Source organism: Hemicordylus capensis, chromosome 2 (genome assembly GCF_027244095.1).
Source record: "Hemicordylus capensis ecotype Gifberg chromosome 2, rHemCap1.1.pri, whole genome shotgun sequence".
NCBI lineage: Eukaryota > Metazoa > Chordata > Lepidosauria > Squamata > Cordylidae > Hemicordylus > Hemicordylus capensis.
In genome coordinates, this window is record NC_069658.1 from 90,153,042 (window position 1) to 90,171,354 (window position 18,313).

The 18,313-nt window shown below is 42.0% G+C and overlaps 1 protein-coding gene across 10 annotated transcripts in view; it reads left to right on the forward strand.

Moving 5' to 3' along the window:
* SEMA4D (semaphorin 4D) overlaps positions 1-18,313 on the forward strand; it is a 171,715-nt gene that overhangs the window by 104,507 nt on the left and 48,895 nt on the right. For 9 of the 10 annotated variants that reach the window (XM_053295126.1, XM_053295125.1, XM_053295127.1 and 6 more), the window contains 4 exons: positions 13,029-13,420; positions 15,231-15,376; positions 16,102-16,164; positions 18,131-18,229. In XM_053295126.1, the coding sequence (XP_053151101.1) occupies positions 13,330-13,420; positions 15,231-15,376; positions 16,102-16,164; positions 18,131-18,229 (399 nt within the window). In that variant the 5' untranslated portion in view covers positions 13,029-13,329. The remainder of the gene's footprint in view (positions 1-13,028; positions 13,421-15,230; positions 15,377-16,101; positions 16,165-18,130; positions 18,230-18,313) is intronic. The other variant, XM_053295124.1, reaches the window with a different exon arrangement.

Consider the following 18,313-nt stretch of genomic DNA (forward strand, 5'->3'; position numbering starts at 1 on the left):
TGTCGAACTTCTGATGGCACTTCTCCTCCTGTTCTATCTTCTTTGTCTTTTTTATTTTTGCTGCCAGATATGGACAATCCCTATCTCCAGTGCACACATGCCTCCTTTGTGTATTAGTTTTGTTTAATTTTATAATGCTATCATATCTAACAGAGTGGATTGAGGAAAGGTAAAATTACTGGTTTGTTTGTTTAAAACATGTTTATGCTGCCTTTCAGCATAAAGCTTAAAGCAGCTGCTAACAAAAACCAACAATATAAAATAAGCAACAACACTTTAAAAAAAAAAGCAGTAAAATAACAGACTGGACTAAAACATCCATTAGAAGCAAAGGTAGAAGCAAAATATTTAAGCCATTAAACACAGGGTATCTGTGTTGGGTATCTATGTTGCATGCTGAAGGTCCCAGGTTAAATCCCTGGTATCTCCAGGACTGGTAAAGAATGACTCCATGAAATATTGGTGAGCCACTACAAGTCTGTGAAGACCAGGAGTTCTTAACATTGGGTCCCCAGATGTTATTGGACTTCAGCTCCCATAATCCCCTGCCCCAGTGGCGTTTGGTTGGGGATTATGGGAGTTGAAGTCCAATAACATATGGGGACCCAACGTTGAGAATCCCTGGTGTAGACAGTATGGAGCTAGATGGATCAGGGTAATTGTAAGGCATGTTCTTATGTTCCTAAGAGAGTAGGCACCAGTTGGGTGTCCCTGAGGACAGCATTCTAATTTGGGATGTTGCCACTGGAAAGGCCCTGTTTCTGGTTGCGGCCAGTGTACCTAACTTCTGAAGATGGGACCTGCTGGAGTCGGAGCTCTGGCAATCTTAAAGAACAGTCAGCGTCCTAAGGGATCAGGCCATCCTTCAGTTACTTTGGTCCCAAGTCATTTAGGGCTTTCTAGGTGAAAATGTGTACCTTGAATTGTGCCTGAAAACAAATTGGAGCCTAGTGGAGATTTCTTGATATGGGCGTGATATGTTCCAGTCAATAGTCTGTTTTCCATGTTTTGAATTAACTGAAATTTCAGAGCAGTGTTCAGGAACACTGAACATACAACTCATTGCAGTAATCATCTGGATGGTTACTGTAGTGAGTTATGTGTTCAGTGTTACAGTGGTCCCTGCTAACTGAGCAAAGAGGTACCTTTTTAAAGTGGTGATTCTCTTTATTTAGCAGGGGAAGAACAACTGGCCCTATCCATCCTCAGCACAGCATTCCTACAGTGACTGTTGCTGGTGTCTGTCTTATGTTCCTTTTTTCAGTTGTGAGCCCTTTGCGGACAAGGAGGACCCCCCCTCCCTCCCTCCCTCTCTATCTACACACACACACACACACACACACACACACACACACACACACACACACACACACAGAGAGAGCTCTGGGAACTTTTATTGAAAAGCAGAATATAAATATCCATCGTATTCATCTAACCATCTGGATGGTACCTCAGCATGGCTAAGTGTAACAAGGCTATTGGAAGAAATTAATTTTAAATCAAGATTCCCATTTGTATTTCACATGTCTCCTAAACAAAAGGGCATACTAATTGATTGAATGAACACAGCTTTCCCAGTATACTTGCTACATATCACCTACAAATGATTTTAATGTACCTTTTTTATTATTTTGCAAAATAATATATGTACTTATTTCAGAACTTATTCTTCGCCCAGAGACACTGAGCATGACTTGGGATTTTTCAAGAGGCAAAGCTAGTAGTTATTGGGCAGAAGAGTGAGTGTTTGGTATTCAGTTATTGGGAAGTGAGTGTTTGAGTTATTGGGAAGTGAGTGTTTGATATTCAGTTGGTAGAGCCATAAATATTCATGAGTTGAGAACTAAGCAAATGACAAAGCTTAAGGAGTTTGAAGTAATTAAATGGCTCTTCTAGATGAACTCAGATTATTCTGCTGAGATATAGGAATACATCTTTTGGAGTCTGTGCCTGTGATAACTGTTTGGCTTTTGGGAGGAGGAATTCTCCAAAGTGCCCTTTCTGCCCTCTCGCAGTGAATTATAGGCAAGGGTGTTGCCTTAGAGTTGGGGAAGGAAGGAAGTTTATTCACTCCCCACCTTCACCTATCAGTGGGAGCCAAAAGCTTGAGCCCCTCTCCGGGAGACTGTCAGGCTCACAAACCCCGTCCCAATTGATCTGCTCATCCTCAGCAACCTCTGCCTTAAATAAATTCCTGCATCTTGGACACTCCTCCCCGCTTTCAGCCAGCTCCGTCTTCCCTGGCCAGGCACATGTCCTGGACACCCAATCCCTGGCCTCCACAGGGGCCTCATTCCCCAACTCCACCCCCTGCCTTATTCCTCCAGCTGTTTGCAGCTGTGGAGCTCCTTTCCTGGCTAGTCCCTCTCCACCAATCTGCTGCCTCTTTGGTGATGCCTGCCCATCCCCCGGCAGCTGTGGCATGTCTCTCTGAATCCTCTCTGGCTTCTGAGAGGTAATTGCCGGGGCTGTCCTGGTGTCTTGAGCCCCTGGCCTCTCTTGGCACTCTGCCGGCTAACCAGGCACACCTCCCTGTCTCAGTGAGGAAACCCCGACAATAATTTACTAGTTCATAGCCCCAATTAGCTAGCCCATTACAAAGAATATAGGGCCTGAGTGCACGCACAGGTCTTGTGTGTGGAAGAGTTATTTTCCACAGGTTTGACGTTCAAGCACTGCCCAGATTCCATTGGAATATTGATCGCTAGAGGCTTGTGGTGTATTTGTAATATTTAATTGAGCAGCAGATGGAGTTGAAATAGCAGAGCACTCCTACATCAGTTGTCAGAAAGAAACCCCTACACCCTAAGTTGTTTCTGCTCTTTCCTCCACTTCTCCATTCCAACCTCTCTCTGTATCACACCAAACTTGTACCAGTTGCTTCTTTTTGGCTTTTTCACACTCTCACATCAGCCTCTCCCATCAGGCAGAGGAATGTGTATGCCTTATTGCAAAACACTGATGGCTCTTCCTTCAGGACAATTCGGGGCTCCCATTTAGAGAGATCAACTGGCCTTCTGGACAACTAGCTAGTGATCTGCTTATCAAAAGAACAGGCTAGTTTGCATTCATGATCATAACCCCAAACTTGTTATGATATGTTTGACAGACAGCCATGGATTCACTTTTTAAAATTGTTGGCTTTACTTTGACATGTTTTTCTAAAGGAAGGAGAAATGAGGATGGGTAAGTTGCAGGTACATTGCAAGAACAAAAGGCAGGCTTGAGCAAAGTACAATTCAGGTGAAATGATGAAACACCATCACAAAGCTAAGAACAAAAGGAAGGAAGCTGGTGCTGGTAACACACTGATTTATTCAGCAGGGCTATATTTATTGTATTTATTTATTAAATTTATATACCACCCTTCCTAAAGTGGCTCAGGGCAGTATACATTAAAATAAAAAAACACATAATTAAAAAAAAATTTAAAAATTGACCAGATTAAAATTGAAACTAGATATCATTTAAAACCAAGCTAAAAAATATGGGTCTTTAAGGCACTCCTGAGGGCCTCCAAGGAAGATAATCCTCTTAAATCCACTGGGAGTGCGTTCCACAACTCAAGGGCAACTACTGAGAAGGCCTGATCCCCGGTCACCGTCAGAAGAACTGGTGGCACCCAGAGGTGGACCCCTCCTGATGATCTTAATGAGATGATCATTATAGAGAGTTTTAAACACAGGCCTACAGCAAGCTTTCCTTGAGCAGGCCTTCCTCTATTCTAATGGGAGGAGGGAGGCTATATTGTACTTAAGGGTTGTCTTTGGTAGAATACAGGAAGGGTTTACCATTGCCATCTCCCACGCAGTATGAGATGATGCCTTTCAGCATCTTCCTATATTGCTGCTGTACCTATATAGGTGTTCCCCCCATAGTCTGGGAAACATACCAGCAGGGATTCAATCTGGCAACCTCTGGCTTGCTAGTCAAGACATTTCCCCACTGCCCCATTAGGTGGCTGCTTTTAGCTTTAGATACACTCAAAAATATTTGGTAGATTACAAAAATAGGTTGTCTTAGGCACGCTTAAATGTTTACAGAGTCTTTTACAACATCCTACACAGATTGAGCATAGCCTAGTGTTTTTTATTTTAATTAAGTTGCAGGTAAACAATAATAGAACACTATTATGGATATACAGAGCACACACACACACAAAGGAATATAAATTCCTAATGCACAGTCTGACTAAACAAACTGTTTCCTATGTTGAATTCCCTTTTCCTTGAAAATTCACCAAAACTGCTGAGAATCAAGCTTCCTGCAATTCTCTCTTTCGATCTGCAGAGTTATTCCATGAAAGCAGCCTCCATGCTGGCTTCAGCCATGAAGGAACAAAACTCCATGCCCCTCATTAAGTCTTTCCTCACATGCTTTTCCTGCTCAGTCTTTCTTTCTTGTTCCCAGAATTCCCAGCAACCACTCTCTAGGTCCCACCCACCTGGTGTACTGATTGGTTGCACCCTGGAGTTCACCAGCCTGTCAGTCAAGACCAAGGGTTCACTTCCTGTTAACTCTTTAGAGGGAGGGGAGGCTTGTCACTGCAGTCTTGCTTTCAGGATATCTCAGTGCTAGTTGCTATGGTTACCATCTTCCTTTGACTCACCTTTCATGTAGACAGAAGATAAGAAAAATGAACTGGAATATCTAAAACAAGGAAGCTGCATAATTTGCCCAAACATAATACATACGTTTAGCTGACTCATGAAGTGTTCTTTTTTGAAATTGTTAGGAAATTATTTTTTGTGCACTAAACAGAGGACAATGCAATGAAACCATTTTATACTACTGTGTACCACACAAAACATTCAACTAAATCCGTAAAGGTTTTTCTAGAGCCATTTGTTTATTAGTTGCATTTTTATACCACGCCTCAATAAAATATTTAACAGGAAAGCCTCCCATGGATGGGAGAGAATTCCACAGCAGGAATCATCATCCACCTCACCTCAGATAACTGGGCACTTGCAGAAAGGCCTTGAAGATTACTTGAATTTTCATGGGAAGGTTGATCATATTAATTTCTTGAAGGATCTTTTGATACAGAATTGTTGTGCATTTAACTATTAATTATGGGAGTTGTCTTTTGTTTATTGGAGGAGCTGAATATGTATGCTTAAGAGAAAATCTAACCCAAACTTATTTTAGAACAAGCTTTTTTATTTTTAAACCAAAGCTGATATATTTTGTTACTGCCACATTAACCACATGAGCGTCACACATTTTCCATTGTATTGCTTTATCATGCTCTGAACTTCAGTGTGCAGAGTCTGTCAAAGAAATGAAAAGCAGAGAACTCATTTAGGTGGAGGAGAACAATTGCACCCCGCTCCACACACACACACACACACACACACACACACACACACACACACACACACCAGCCTGGGACCACACTTTGAGAAAGGACGGGGCAATATATTTCTGATAAGGTACCTCCCATAAATCTAATTTCAAGAGTGGGAGGAGGTAGGCAGCACATTTCTTCCTCCTTGCTCTTTCGGGGTGAGGATGATGCATGTTTCACCCTTTGCCCCCCCCCCTACTTTAAATGCCACATTTAGTAACCAGCCACTCGGGGATGTAGAAGGAGAAACAAACCTGTGTATACAGCAGGCTGCAGTTATCACTTCAGTGTAGTGAAGGTCAGGACTGCTCCAGACCCACCCCTGCTCGCTGCATACCAGGGGTGGAGAACTTATTCTAGCTCAGAGAACAATTTGGGCTGCTGATTGGGTATAGGAAGGCAGGTTGGGGGAGGGATTATAGGAGGGCTGAAGCTATTAATCCAGTTATATTGCCTGTCTCTGTTTGGGTACATCTCAAATGCTGTGCATAGAACAGCAGGAAGAAGTTGCTTTCATGCCCTGCTTATCAGAGGCATCTGGTTAGCTGATACTTATTGGTTGCTTAACCTTTGCTGGTAGAAACCCTGATTTGGCCACAACTTGTGTTTACCAGATACATGCCCTTTCTGCCTGTGATAAATCATATCATATGCCCACATTTTGCTAGTATCTGTATAAACCAAGTAGAGGGACAGCATGAAAGTTCAGACTTGTTATTCACATTGATTGATTGATTAAGTGCCATCAAGTCGGTGTCGACTCTTAGCAACCACATGGATAGATTCTCTCCAGGATGATCTGTCTTCAACTTGGCCTTTAAGGTCTCTCAGTGGTGCATTCATTGTTGTCGTAATCAAGTCCATCCACCTTGATGCTGGTCATCTTCTTCTTGTCTTTCCTTCAACTTGTCTTCTTGTCTTTCCTTCAACTTTCCCCAGCATTATGGTCTTCTCAAGGGAGCTGGGTCTTCGCATAATGTGTCCGAAGTGTGATAGTTTGAGCCTGGTCATTTGCGCCTCGATTGAAAATTCTGGATTGATATGCTCTATGATCCATTTGTTTGTTTTCCTGGCTGTCCATGGTATCCTCAAAAGTCTTCTCCAGCACCAAAGTTCAAAAGTGTCAATACTTTTTCTGTCTTGCTTCTTCAAAGTCCAGCTTTCGCATCCGTAGAGTGTCATGGGGAAAACCATTGTCCAGATGATTCTAATCTTTGTAGTTATAGACACATCACAGCATCTAAATATCCCTCCAAGGCCTTCATTGCAACCCTACCAATTGCTAGTCTGCAGCATATTTCTTGACTGCTGGATCCTTTACTGTTGATGGTCGATCCTAAATGGCAGAAGTATTCCACTACAATGTCTTCAATTCTGAGGCTGGTTGCTGTACCTGTTGTCATTATTTTAATCTTCTTTACATTTAGTTGTCCAATTTTTTCAATGTGCCTCCCCTCTTTATAAATGCTAGCTTAGATTTCATCCTTTGGCCGCCTCTTTATTTTCTTAGTAAACTTCCAAGGGCTAGCCTCTTCATATGCACTTGCTGTTCTAAAAAGATTCATAGAGCGTATTATTAAGAGGGTACTCTAGTTCCTCCCAGTCATGTACATTGAATGGACAAAAGAGAGGCCTCTCTAGCCATCTGAACTCATCAGTTAAGATGAAGGAATTATTTGCTGTATAAGCAGCAGTCTGCTTCCTTGTAACTCTGCTCCTTCTGGAATAGCTTTTAAAGTAAATCAGTCGACAAACTTGGTCACTGGAATATTTTCTCTTTTAAATATGATTAAAAGTGCATTTGAGATTTAGATTTGCACAAATATATATATATATATATATATATATATATATACACACACACACACACACACACACGTTTGATTTTTTTTTTTTTTTGTCTCAGTGGAAAGCCTTGCTGATCGAGTTACAATGAGACAGTATTTTGTGTATAAGATTTCAAGATTAAGTGGCAAGAGAAAGCTTATGGCACTTGAAAAGCAATTAGTGCTGTATTTTAATCAACTAATTTCTCTGTTATCTTGGGAATCTGCTTTTTCCTTCCTACTGTGCCATGAACAAAAGAAATCCATATTCAGACATAAAGTGGATAAGAAGTTGATGAAATTGTTGTTGGCAGTTCCTGTGCAAGTTGATAGTGGTGAGTCCGAACCGGTCCGGCGGCCATTCTAAGGAATGGCCAAACTGCCGGACCAGTTCGGCTCTTGGTGGTTCGGGTCCGGGTGGGGGGTATGACTTTAAGGGCAGGAGGGCTTGCTTACCCCTCCCGCCTCTTCGGCCCCCTCCAGCGCCCGTATTTAACTTAAAAGCGGGGCGCTGGAAACCAGCCGCCGCCACCGCCACCCCCCCGAGCACATTAGCAATTAAGGGTGCCCCTGCCGTCGCCCGCCCGCCAGCCAGCCAGCCAGCCCTCCCTCCCTCCCAGCTGCCCGCCCGCCCGCCCGCGTGTGTCCTTACCTAATGCTTAAAGTAAACGAGAGGAGCTACCGAACGGAGCTCCTCTCGTTAGCAAGGCCTCCAGAGGACTGAAGGCGCTTTGCGCGCGTGCGCATGCGCGCGCCGCAAAGGACGCCGGAGGCCCGGTCTACCTGCCGGGAAAAGGCCGGGTAGACCAGGCCTCCGGCGATCGGAGGCCCGGTCTACCCGCCGGGAAAGGGCCGGGTAGACCAGGCCTCCAATCGCCGGAGGCCCGGTCTACCCGGCCTTTTCCCGGCGGGTAGACCGGGCCTCCGGCGTCCTTTGCGGCGCGTGCATGCGCACGCGCGCAAAGCGCCTTCAGTCCTCTGGAGGCCTTGCTAACGAGAGGAGCTCCGTTCGGTAGCTCCTCTCGTTTACTTAAAGCATTAGGTAAGGACACACGCGGGCGGGCGGGCGGGCAGCTGGGAGGGAGGGCTGGCTGGCTGGCGGGCGACGGCAGGGGCACCCTTAATTGCTAATGTGCTCGGGGAGCGGCGGGTAGCGGCGGCGGCTGGTTTCCAGCGCCCCGCTTTTAAGTTAAATACGGGCGCTGGAGGGGGCCGAAGAGGCGGGAGGGGTAAGCAAGCCCTCCCGCCTTAAAAGAAAGGGCCCCCCGTCGGTGCCGGTCCGGACTGGGCCGGACCGTGCACATCCCTACAAGTTGATCTGTCCAGAAAAAAACTACTTGTTTCTTAGGTTGCCTCAGCTGTTTTTGTACTGAAATCTTGGATATTTTGTTAGAAGTAAGAATTCTAAGAGATTGTTCTTAGCACAGCAGTAGCTTCTTCTGGCCACTAGAGGCATGATGAGATGTTAATAGGTCTGTCTTGATCAGTTAGAATGGTTTAGTTTTGAAGGCTAGTGCCTGTTTGAGCGTGTTGTCCAATGGCTCTCTCTCAATATGTGATATTTTAGTTTCTTAATGAATCTTTGATTTTTTTCCCACTCAGCTTACTTTCTCCATATAATCTCTTGGGCTAATCTCTTCTTTACTACTAGAGCATACTCTGCTGTGTGAGGACTTTAATGTTTCTCCTCACACCCCTCAACCTATTTGTGGTAGGAGTTAAATATTTACAATTTGCTTCTGACCTGCATTCCACACTAAACACTGTTTACTTACAGAAAGTAGTGTCTGGCATACAGACTAATGAAGCACTTGTGCATCAAAGGAAGTGTACATGCAGTGTATTGAAGTAGCATGGGGACAAAGACAATTTTTATGAATCTCCCCTTCCTTCTGAATTGGTCTGTGCTGTCCAAGAAGAGGTCTCTGAGGTCTGTGTGACCTTCATGGACCAATTTTTGGGTGGCACAGAGTTGTTTGGAGGGAAAGTGAGATCAGCAACAATCACCTTGTGCATTAGTGCCTGTTCTGCTTTAGTCTGGAAGACTGCACATGTGCTTCCCTGGTGTCCCAGGTTGAGGCCTTGGCCAGAAGTGCCTTCTGTCAGCTTCGGCTGGTATGCCAGCTGCATCCATTTCTTGAGATGAAACCTCAAAATGGTGATATATATATATATATATGCTGGTAACCTCCAGACTGGATTGCTACAATGCGCTCTATGTGGGGCTGCCTTTGTATGTAGTCCAGAAACTACAGTTAGTCCATAATGCGGCAGCTAGGTTGGTCTCTCGGTCATCTTGGAGAGACCATATTACTCCTGTACTGAAAGAACTACACTGGCTGCCGATAAGGTTCTGGGCAAAATACAAGTTGCAGGTTATAACCTATAAAGCCCTAAACGGCTTGGGCCCTGGGTATTTAAGAGAACATCTTCTTCATCATGAACCCTGCTGCGCACTGAGATCGTCTGGAGAGGTCTGTCTGCATTTGCCACCGGCCCGTCTGGTGGCCACTCAGGGACGGGCCTTCTCCACTGCTGCCCCGAGGCTTTGGAATGAGCTCCCTGCTGAAATAAGAGCCTCCCCATCTCTGACAACTTTTTAAAAGTCTGTAAAGACTCATCTGTTCGCCCAGGCTTTTAATTATATACTGTTTTAATAGTTGTAACATTGTTTTAACATTTTAGATTGTAATTTATTTTGTTTTAACTAATGTTTTAACTTTTTCTGTTGTCATTTATTTTGTTTTACTGTGTACACAAAGACGCATGTTTTGGGTGGTATAAATATATGTTAAATAGACATATAAACCTGGGAACCTATGTGAGTGCCTTGAGTTTCATGATGTGAGAAAAGTGATATATATGTAAGAGATAAAATGAGCAGTGCTCCTACATTTGCAACTAAGTTGCAAAGTTAGAAATCTGTCCACCAAATCAAACGGAAAATTATTTAATAGGGTCTTAAATCATGTTGGACCAATATATCAAGTCTGAAGCAGATCAAACCTGTTGGAGCATTTTTCTCTGGAAACTATTCCAGATAAAAGTTTCTGTGATATCAGCAGCAAGTTCAATATCATACTGCATCAGTATGATATTGAATATCATCAGAGAGGGGCATTGGGGCTTATCTTAAGTGAAGAGCTGGTTTCTGCAAAGACAATGGACAAAGGAGCGGCATTTCAACCTGCCGCCTTTCCCTCTATTGTACTGCCTTTGGGAGAGGGTTCCAGAGGATGGCTACCATAGCCAAGGAAATCCTGCTACTCGCATAGCTCTGATTTCAATGACTGACATCCAGATTAACACTAATGTATGTTGCTGGGGAGAGGCAGTTTTAACTGATTTCTGCTTTCCTCTGCAGCCTATGGTGCCTTCTGAAAATATGTCCTTGAGGGTCCCACACCCCTCAAGGACGCATTTTCAGGAGCACAGTAGGAGAGGTTAGTGAAAGTTGCATCCCTCTTGTAGCTTGTGCTCACAACCTTAGTCTGGATGTAAGCAAGTATTGATTGATTTGCAGAACTTGGATACTTTTGGAGGCAGCATGGAGTAAGGAGAAGAGGAAGGATCACATGCATGGCAGTGAACAGAGCAACCTTGACAGTAGGCTAGAGTGACTTTGCTTCTTGTTTAGATGCTCCCAGTTATAGCAATAAAATAAGCCACTGTATTTTCAGTGCTCTGAGGCAGTATTTCTGATCAGAAAGTCTACTTGCCATGAAGAACCTTGTGAGTGAAGGTGAGGGGAGAAGAAGCAAAACAAAAGAGCCTGATATGATCTTAGAAACTTGTTTGATAAATCAGCTTTCTTGCCTGATAAGGATTGGAAAACTTTGGAGGTCTCTCATAAGTTGCAGGTCCAAAGCTAGCTCTCACATTTTGGTGTTTTCTAATGAATATAATTCAATTATTAGTTTTCTGCATGTGACAGATCCCGAACTGTAGTTAGCTGATAATTTTTATCAAGGCTTTAAATTATATCTTTAAAACAGGTTTCCTATTTTGAAATGCAGATATTTCCTGAACAAGCATGAATATTGTTTGGGCTGTATAACAATTAAACCATAATTGGTTTGCAACTAAGAAGTGTCATGCAACCTAGGGAAGAGAGCTGGTCTTGTGGTAGCAAGCATGACTTGTCCCCTTAGCTAACTAGGGTCTACCCTGGTTGCATATGAAAGGGAGACTAGGAATGTGAACTCTGTAAGATACTCCCCACAGGGGATGGAGCCACTCTGGGAAGAGCATCTAGGATCCAAGTTCCTTCCCTGGCATCTCCAAGAGAGACTCCTGCCTGCAACCTTGGAGAAGCCGCTGCCAGTCTGTGTAGATGATACTGAGTGAGATGGACCAATGGTTTGAGTCAGTATATGGCAGCTTCCTATATTCCTTTAATCCATATTTGTGGTCATGCACCCCACATGCACTGCACAATTATATCTCCTTAGAGACAAGAGACACGTTTGTGTTTGGCTCTCTGTGTGTGTTTATTTGCTCATTCTTGAGTCTAACAGGAAACCTCCTATTATATTATTATAAATGTATACATTAAACTTGATTGAATTAGATTCATATTTCACTTTAAAGCCAGGTTGTTGTATTTTTTTTAAAAATGCCTGTAATGGAATTGATGTTTTTAAAAACTAATAAAAAGACAAAAATCTATTTTGCTTACTATTCAATTCAGACCATGAAAGCCCAAGTTTACTAACTGGTAAGTTACATGACCTTTGAAATTGGGAGAGTATTAATGCAATGCATTTATGACTCTAAGTAATGCTGCATTTGGTCTGAGTTAGGAATATGTGTAAAGCTTGTTTTTCAGTTGTTTTTCACCTTTGATGTTACTTTGGCTTCTTTAAGTGTGCAGTAATATTTCTGCTGCCACGAATTATATGATTAAGCCTCTGTAACATTGTTGGTTTCTTTACCCTAATAACATAGCTTTGCAGACATGAGGAGGATTTGTTACAGAAGTCACTCAGTCAGATGTACTTTAAAACAAAACAAAAAGAATATTTATTTAAAGAAGTTATCTGAGGTGTGTTTGTTTCACTACAGATTAGTAGGGCTGAAATCGTGCTTGGTTACAAAGTGTATGATTTGAACTTCTCACAGCACTTAGGCCTTTCACCGTTAAATCCAGTTCCTTCCCAGAACTGTACTTCACAACCCAGTCTATATTACAGACTGTCCTAATAACCCAGCCCTTTATTACTTTTAGACTATCTTATACTTGGAGTTTCAGAACTTCTCTTTGAGTCTGTCCCTAACCAGACCCAAATCCCCACTCTAACTCCACTTCACTTCCAATGCCTGTTACTCTCTAACTGTGTCTTATGATTGACAGCTCTCCAGTGTTCTAAGCTCCTTTGAATAAATGTGGTCCTGTACCATTTCATCACAGGTACTTTGGAAATCTCTTGACAGCAGTTTTTCATATTTATCTCATTTTTAAAAAAATGATTGGGATTCATAGACTTTTTAGAGAAACCGCTGGGCTGTACAAAAATGCCTGTAGACTAAACCTCTGCTTGATATTTATACTCTGTTTTGGTCTTTTGTTACAGTATTAGCATTTACCTTGAATTTTAAAAACACCACATCTCTTTTTCTGAAAATGCTTGTCTACAGATACTGACTTGACAGATATGAATGGTAATAGCATGTGGAAAATATGGTTGTTAATTTCCTTTGGCTATTTCTGAAAATGTGTTGCTTTTTCCTTTTTATAAAATCAAAGCTTTTTGGTGTTGGAATGTTTAACAAAGGAAAGTGTGCGTCTGGAAATGATTGGTCTTTGTGAAAACCTCTGATCACTTCCTTCCATCTACCTTTTCCTTCGGCAGTGTTATATACCAGCCCAACTAATCGGAAGCATGTGCTTAAGAAGCAAAAGAGTTGCCGAGGCTGATTCAGGAAGTCCTTTCTGTTCACTGCTGTGGCAAATCTGTGTTCATTGGGGGAAGTGATCTATCAGACAGCGCAACCGTTTGGAAGCTTCCTTGCAAGGTGTCTGCCGCATGCTCATTAAGTCTGACATGTCTTCATTTTTACAAACGCTCTGAACTCAAAAAGGCATTTATTCTGCCCAATGAACTTTTGCTGCTGTAGTTACCCAACTACTCCCATCAAACAAGGACAGTTAAAATGTCTCTCCTTCTGTATGGAGCTGTGAGTTTATTTCTTGGAATTGTTGCAGCGCTTGGTCCAGTCCCTCGGATCACTTGGGAACACAAAGGTAAGACAATGACCAAGATAATTCTACATAAAATATATAAATAATAGTTCTCTACCTTGTTGGCATGATTTATGAAAATTATTCATGCCAGTAGATTACAGGCTTGTTTGCATATGAGGTTTGTATTAGATATGGTGATATCTTGTACTGTGACATGTGAGGTTGCATAGGAAGTTAAAATGAATAGAAACTTATTTCAGCTCAGTTGTGCTCTGAATTTTACCTTCTGTGTCTGCTGTAAGTCAGGAACATGGATTGACAAGTCTGCTTCATTTCCTGAGAGATGGAGAGCTAGTATCTCCAGGGAGTTCTCCACATATCAGGTTTTACCACACGTTTTCTGTGAGGCTGTACTGTGAACTCAGTTATCCCAAAAATATGGTGCATAAAGTGGATTTTTAAAAATCCTGGATATAAATTGGGCTGTACTCTAATGTGCAGTGAAAAACCCGAATTGTGTGTGAAGTGCTCCCCGATAGCTCGCAGGGACTTCTGGGTAAAGCTGCCGATATGTGAACAAACACCCTCTGTTCTGGAGGAGATACAGGCTAAAGGGCTTTAAAAACTTGTGTTAAAAACTTCCAGGTCTTTCTCTCAGGAAAGGATACTGACTTGCCTGTGTAGTGGCATGGTCAGTGAAACTCAGTCCTAAGCAAATTGCTTGTAGCTTACTTTTATAGCATTATCCTAGTTCAACTAGGGGGTATATGTGTGCAGAAGCAAGCTGATACACATGAGTGCTGTACATGGTTGCTTTCCCAAATCTACCAAACCAAGTTGCATGCACAAGGAATCTAGTTTTTAAAAACAACAATATGTGAATTACCCTTCAGTTCTGCTGTTTGACTGGGGAGGGAGAGAATTGTGAAACAAGTTCTTTATTGAGGGATTTCTGCCTTTTTAAATCTTCTGAAACACAGCTTTTGTGTTTGGTTTTCCTTACTGGTTTCGTGCATGCTTATATTCATATGAGGGGTTTTAAATGTAGTGAGAAAATAAGACAAGTGTTGCATTGATATCCATACAACCTGGCACAATGCCAGAGCAAAATAATGGGAGTAGATATTCCATGCATCACTCAATACTTTCTAGTAAGAGTTGGAAGTATGTCAGTATATAGGACAATAGCAGTTTGTGTAGCTATCTCATTTATGCCTTTGTTTACTTCTCAGTGTTTCCTAAGGAGACTTTGAAAGAAAGGTCATTGTTAATTGCCATCCTTCCTTCCATATTTCTTTTCTTTATGATTAATGTTACAATTGAGAATACTGAGAAACATAAAGAAATACAGAAAATTTAAGGGAGGGGTTTAAAAGAGGAAGATGGGATGGGACTGGTGTCTATATTTCCACAGATTCTCTTGACTTTTTGATTATTCCAGTCAACTAAAATAAAAACTAAAGAAACTTAAGGTCACATAAAGTGGTGGTAGGACTTACAGGCAAACCTAAAATTGGTCTCTTCCATATCTCTCTCTAACAAAATAAATAAAGCTTTAAAAAAAGCATTATGGTTATATCATTCTGGCACATTCTGCTAGGGTGGAAGCCCTTTTTTTGTCTGTTTTGTTTCAGAAGGAGCTCTAATCACAAGCCCTCAAAATGGCTCTTTGAACAAGTCTGAGCTCCAGGCCTTTGCATATGATTAGACTTTTGAGTTTCTTCCTTCTTTGCAGATTCTTTCTAATTTCTGATTAGCAGGTTACACTATTTTTAAAGATATCAAAATAAATTGCCTAGATACTGTAAATCATTGTACTGTAAATATTCATTTGAAGTCAAAATTTCCCTGTTTGTGTTTTTTAAAACAGAAGTACATCTAGTACATTTTCAAGAATCAGAAACCTTTAACTACTCAACCTTGTTACTAAGTGAAGACAAAGATATTTTATACGTAGGAGCAAGAGAAGTTATCTTTGCGCTAAATTCATTGAACATTTCTGAAAAAAGGCAAGAGGTAGGTATGCAGTTTTGTAATACTATATTTTTATATTGCTGAGCACTTTTATTACCAACAGCCCAATCCTAACTATTTTCAGGCTTAATGTGAATAGGTTTTGTCCAGTAAATGCAGCTATCAGCTGTTTCTAGCTACGTAAGCATTAATAGAGAACAGCTTTTAAAATACTGCCTTCCTGCTACCTGCTTCTATTGTCTACTGCTTGGGGAATGGCTGTATGGATAATAGGGGAAATGGCACCATTTGCCCTTTGGGCTCTCATGAGTTACTGTATAAGTCAAATTAATGCAATATAGGAGACATGATTAATAATTTGACATGATTTTCCATAACTTTTGCATAAGCATAGCAAATGCTGATCAAGCTTTCACTCCAGTACTGCAGGTGTGTTTGGAAATGTCCTTTCTCAAGAGGGCAGATATTTAGAGGAGGTGGAGCTGTTTGGGGAGGGGCATTAGCTGGGTGGCAGAGCGCCTGCTTTGCCTGCAGAAGGTCCCAAGTTCAATCTTTGGCATCTCTAGGTAAGGCTGGGGGGAAGTCAGTATAAATACTGTAGTGAACTCTATGGACGAATGGTCTGACTCCATATAAGGCAGCTTCATATGTTAGAGATCTATGACTGTTTGCATTTGCCTCCGGGAAGGCCTTGAAATCTTGCCTGCATGCATTGCTCTGAGTGGTAGCACTAACAAGGCCATCTGATTGGTTCTCTCTTTGCCCAGGTGTTCTGGAAGGTCACCGAAGACAAGAAAACTAAATGTGCAGAAAAGGGCAAATCCAAACAGGTGAGCAGATTTGCCCTTTGTCTTTTATCAGTGTGACTTTCAGGAAAATCTGTCTGGTAACACTGTAGAAATGATTAATTTCTTTTTAAAAAGAACCGGCAGCAGAGTTAGTTTTCCTCCTGTGCTGTTTTTAGTCCCTATAAGGCAATTCCTCAAGCAGGCTGCTGCTTCTGCCTGTTTATTGCACCAGCTTGGCTTTCCGCTGTAATGTGTTGGAGGATATTGATGCTGGCAGAGCACAACTCCTTGAAGGATGATGACCGTGCGAGCTTTTTTCCTCCTTGCTGTTACTTTAGAGAGTAGGGTTTGGGTTGAGACCTTTTCTGATAACCACACATAACAAAACTATTCAGGTATTCTTGACTTTAATTTTAGCTTTGGATCTTGGCGTTGAAATGGACTGTGGGAGACAAATTTCATGACTGCCTATATGGATCCAAATTCTTTGTACATGCAGACATCCACAAAAGTAGATGGCATGGCAGTGAGCAGAGGTGGATGGCTGGTTTATCTGATTATGATTTCAGCCTACTATAGCATTATAGATGCTGCTTGAAGAAATCAGAATGCTGATCAGTTCTCTTCTTCACAGCCACTTAAAAACCTTTCAGTCTTTTTCCCTTGCTCATATCTCCTCCTCAATTCTCTTTCTCTCTTTTCTTCTCTTTTTCTCTATGGAAACTCTTCAGGGCCAGAAAAGGGTTGGCAGAGGTGTTTGACAGGTGACTTTCTTGCTACCTAACAAGCCTTAACTCCCCTCGCCCCCATTGAACATTTTCTTACCTCTCTTCCATCTACATGTCAGTCAAATGTATGTGCTCAGTCTCAAAAGTGAGGATTTAAGGGGATGCCAATGCCAACACCCCCTATACCAAATGTTCACATTTCAAATACAGCAAGTTTCCATGGCTTCATGTAGTATATGTTCAGGTCAGATGTGTGGCAAAAGAGGCAGATTCTCAGATGTTGTTGTAACTGAAAAAAGTTGCCAGAGGCAACCAAAGTTGCTGGATTTCGCTACTAGACTTTGATAATCTTTTATTAGCTCAGCCTTTCAAAGATGTTTAAAGGTTGTGGGAAATTCTGTCAAGGCAGCTGAACTGTGAACTTACAAAGCTTTCTCCCCACCTGGGGTTATAGTATGTACATCAGAGGGGTCACTGAAAAGTCCAAAGTTGTTTTTCTTACATATAATAGGAGTCATGTTTATTTAAACAGTGAAACAAGTCTTTTATGGATCACTGATGTCTGTTTTGACTACAGCATCCGCTAATAATGTTGATTGTCACTGTCATATGAGAAACAATTTGGTATCTACAAATAATAAATGGACAATGTGATAGCATATTTCATAGATGGTGATCCAGTCATGAATGTTACCACTACTACAACCTTTGATTGGCCCACATGTGCCACAGTATTAGGAGGAGGCCTTGCAAGAGGCTGCTTTGGAGTTCAGCCAGAGTGTTGTGAGCAGCCAAATGTGCCCGGAGAAGAGGGAGAACCATTGTTGCTGCTCTCCCTGCCCTCTAAAATGTTCTTTGACTGCCAGGAATGTGTCCCTGATGATCAGCCCTCAGAGGCATGTTCCTGACAGCCAAAGAGCACTTTTAGAGGGAGGGGACATCAGCAAAAATTGTTCCTTCCTCCCCCTCAGCACTCATTTGGCAGCTCAGCAATGTTCTGGCTGAGCTCCAAGGCTGCACCTTGCAAGGACACAGATCCTGTTTTCCTTAATGCTGCAGAACATGTGAGCCAGTATTTGTATATGTGGGTGAACAATGAATATGGCAAGTTAGTATCCTAATCTTAAATGCATTTTATGGAAGCAAGTCCCATTGATTTCAGCAGAGCTTATGTCTGGAGAACTGTGTGTGGGTTTGATTCCATAGAGGTAGCTTGTGTTCCTAATAAATTCAGTTTTCAGTTTATCAACTTTCCCATCTCACCCTCTTCTGCTTTGCAGACCGAGTGCCTTAACTATGTCCGTGTCTTACAACAGCTGAATGATACGTTCCTCTATGTATGTGGAACTAATGCATTTCAGCCAGTCTGTGATCATCTGGTAAGTGTGAAAATGCATTTTTTAAAGGTAACTATAAAAGCATAGAAATAGTTCGACTCTGCTGAATAGTGTGATGAGCAAAGC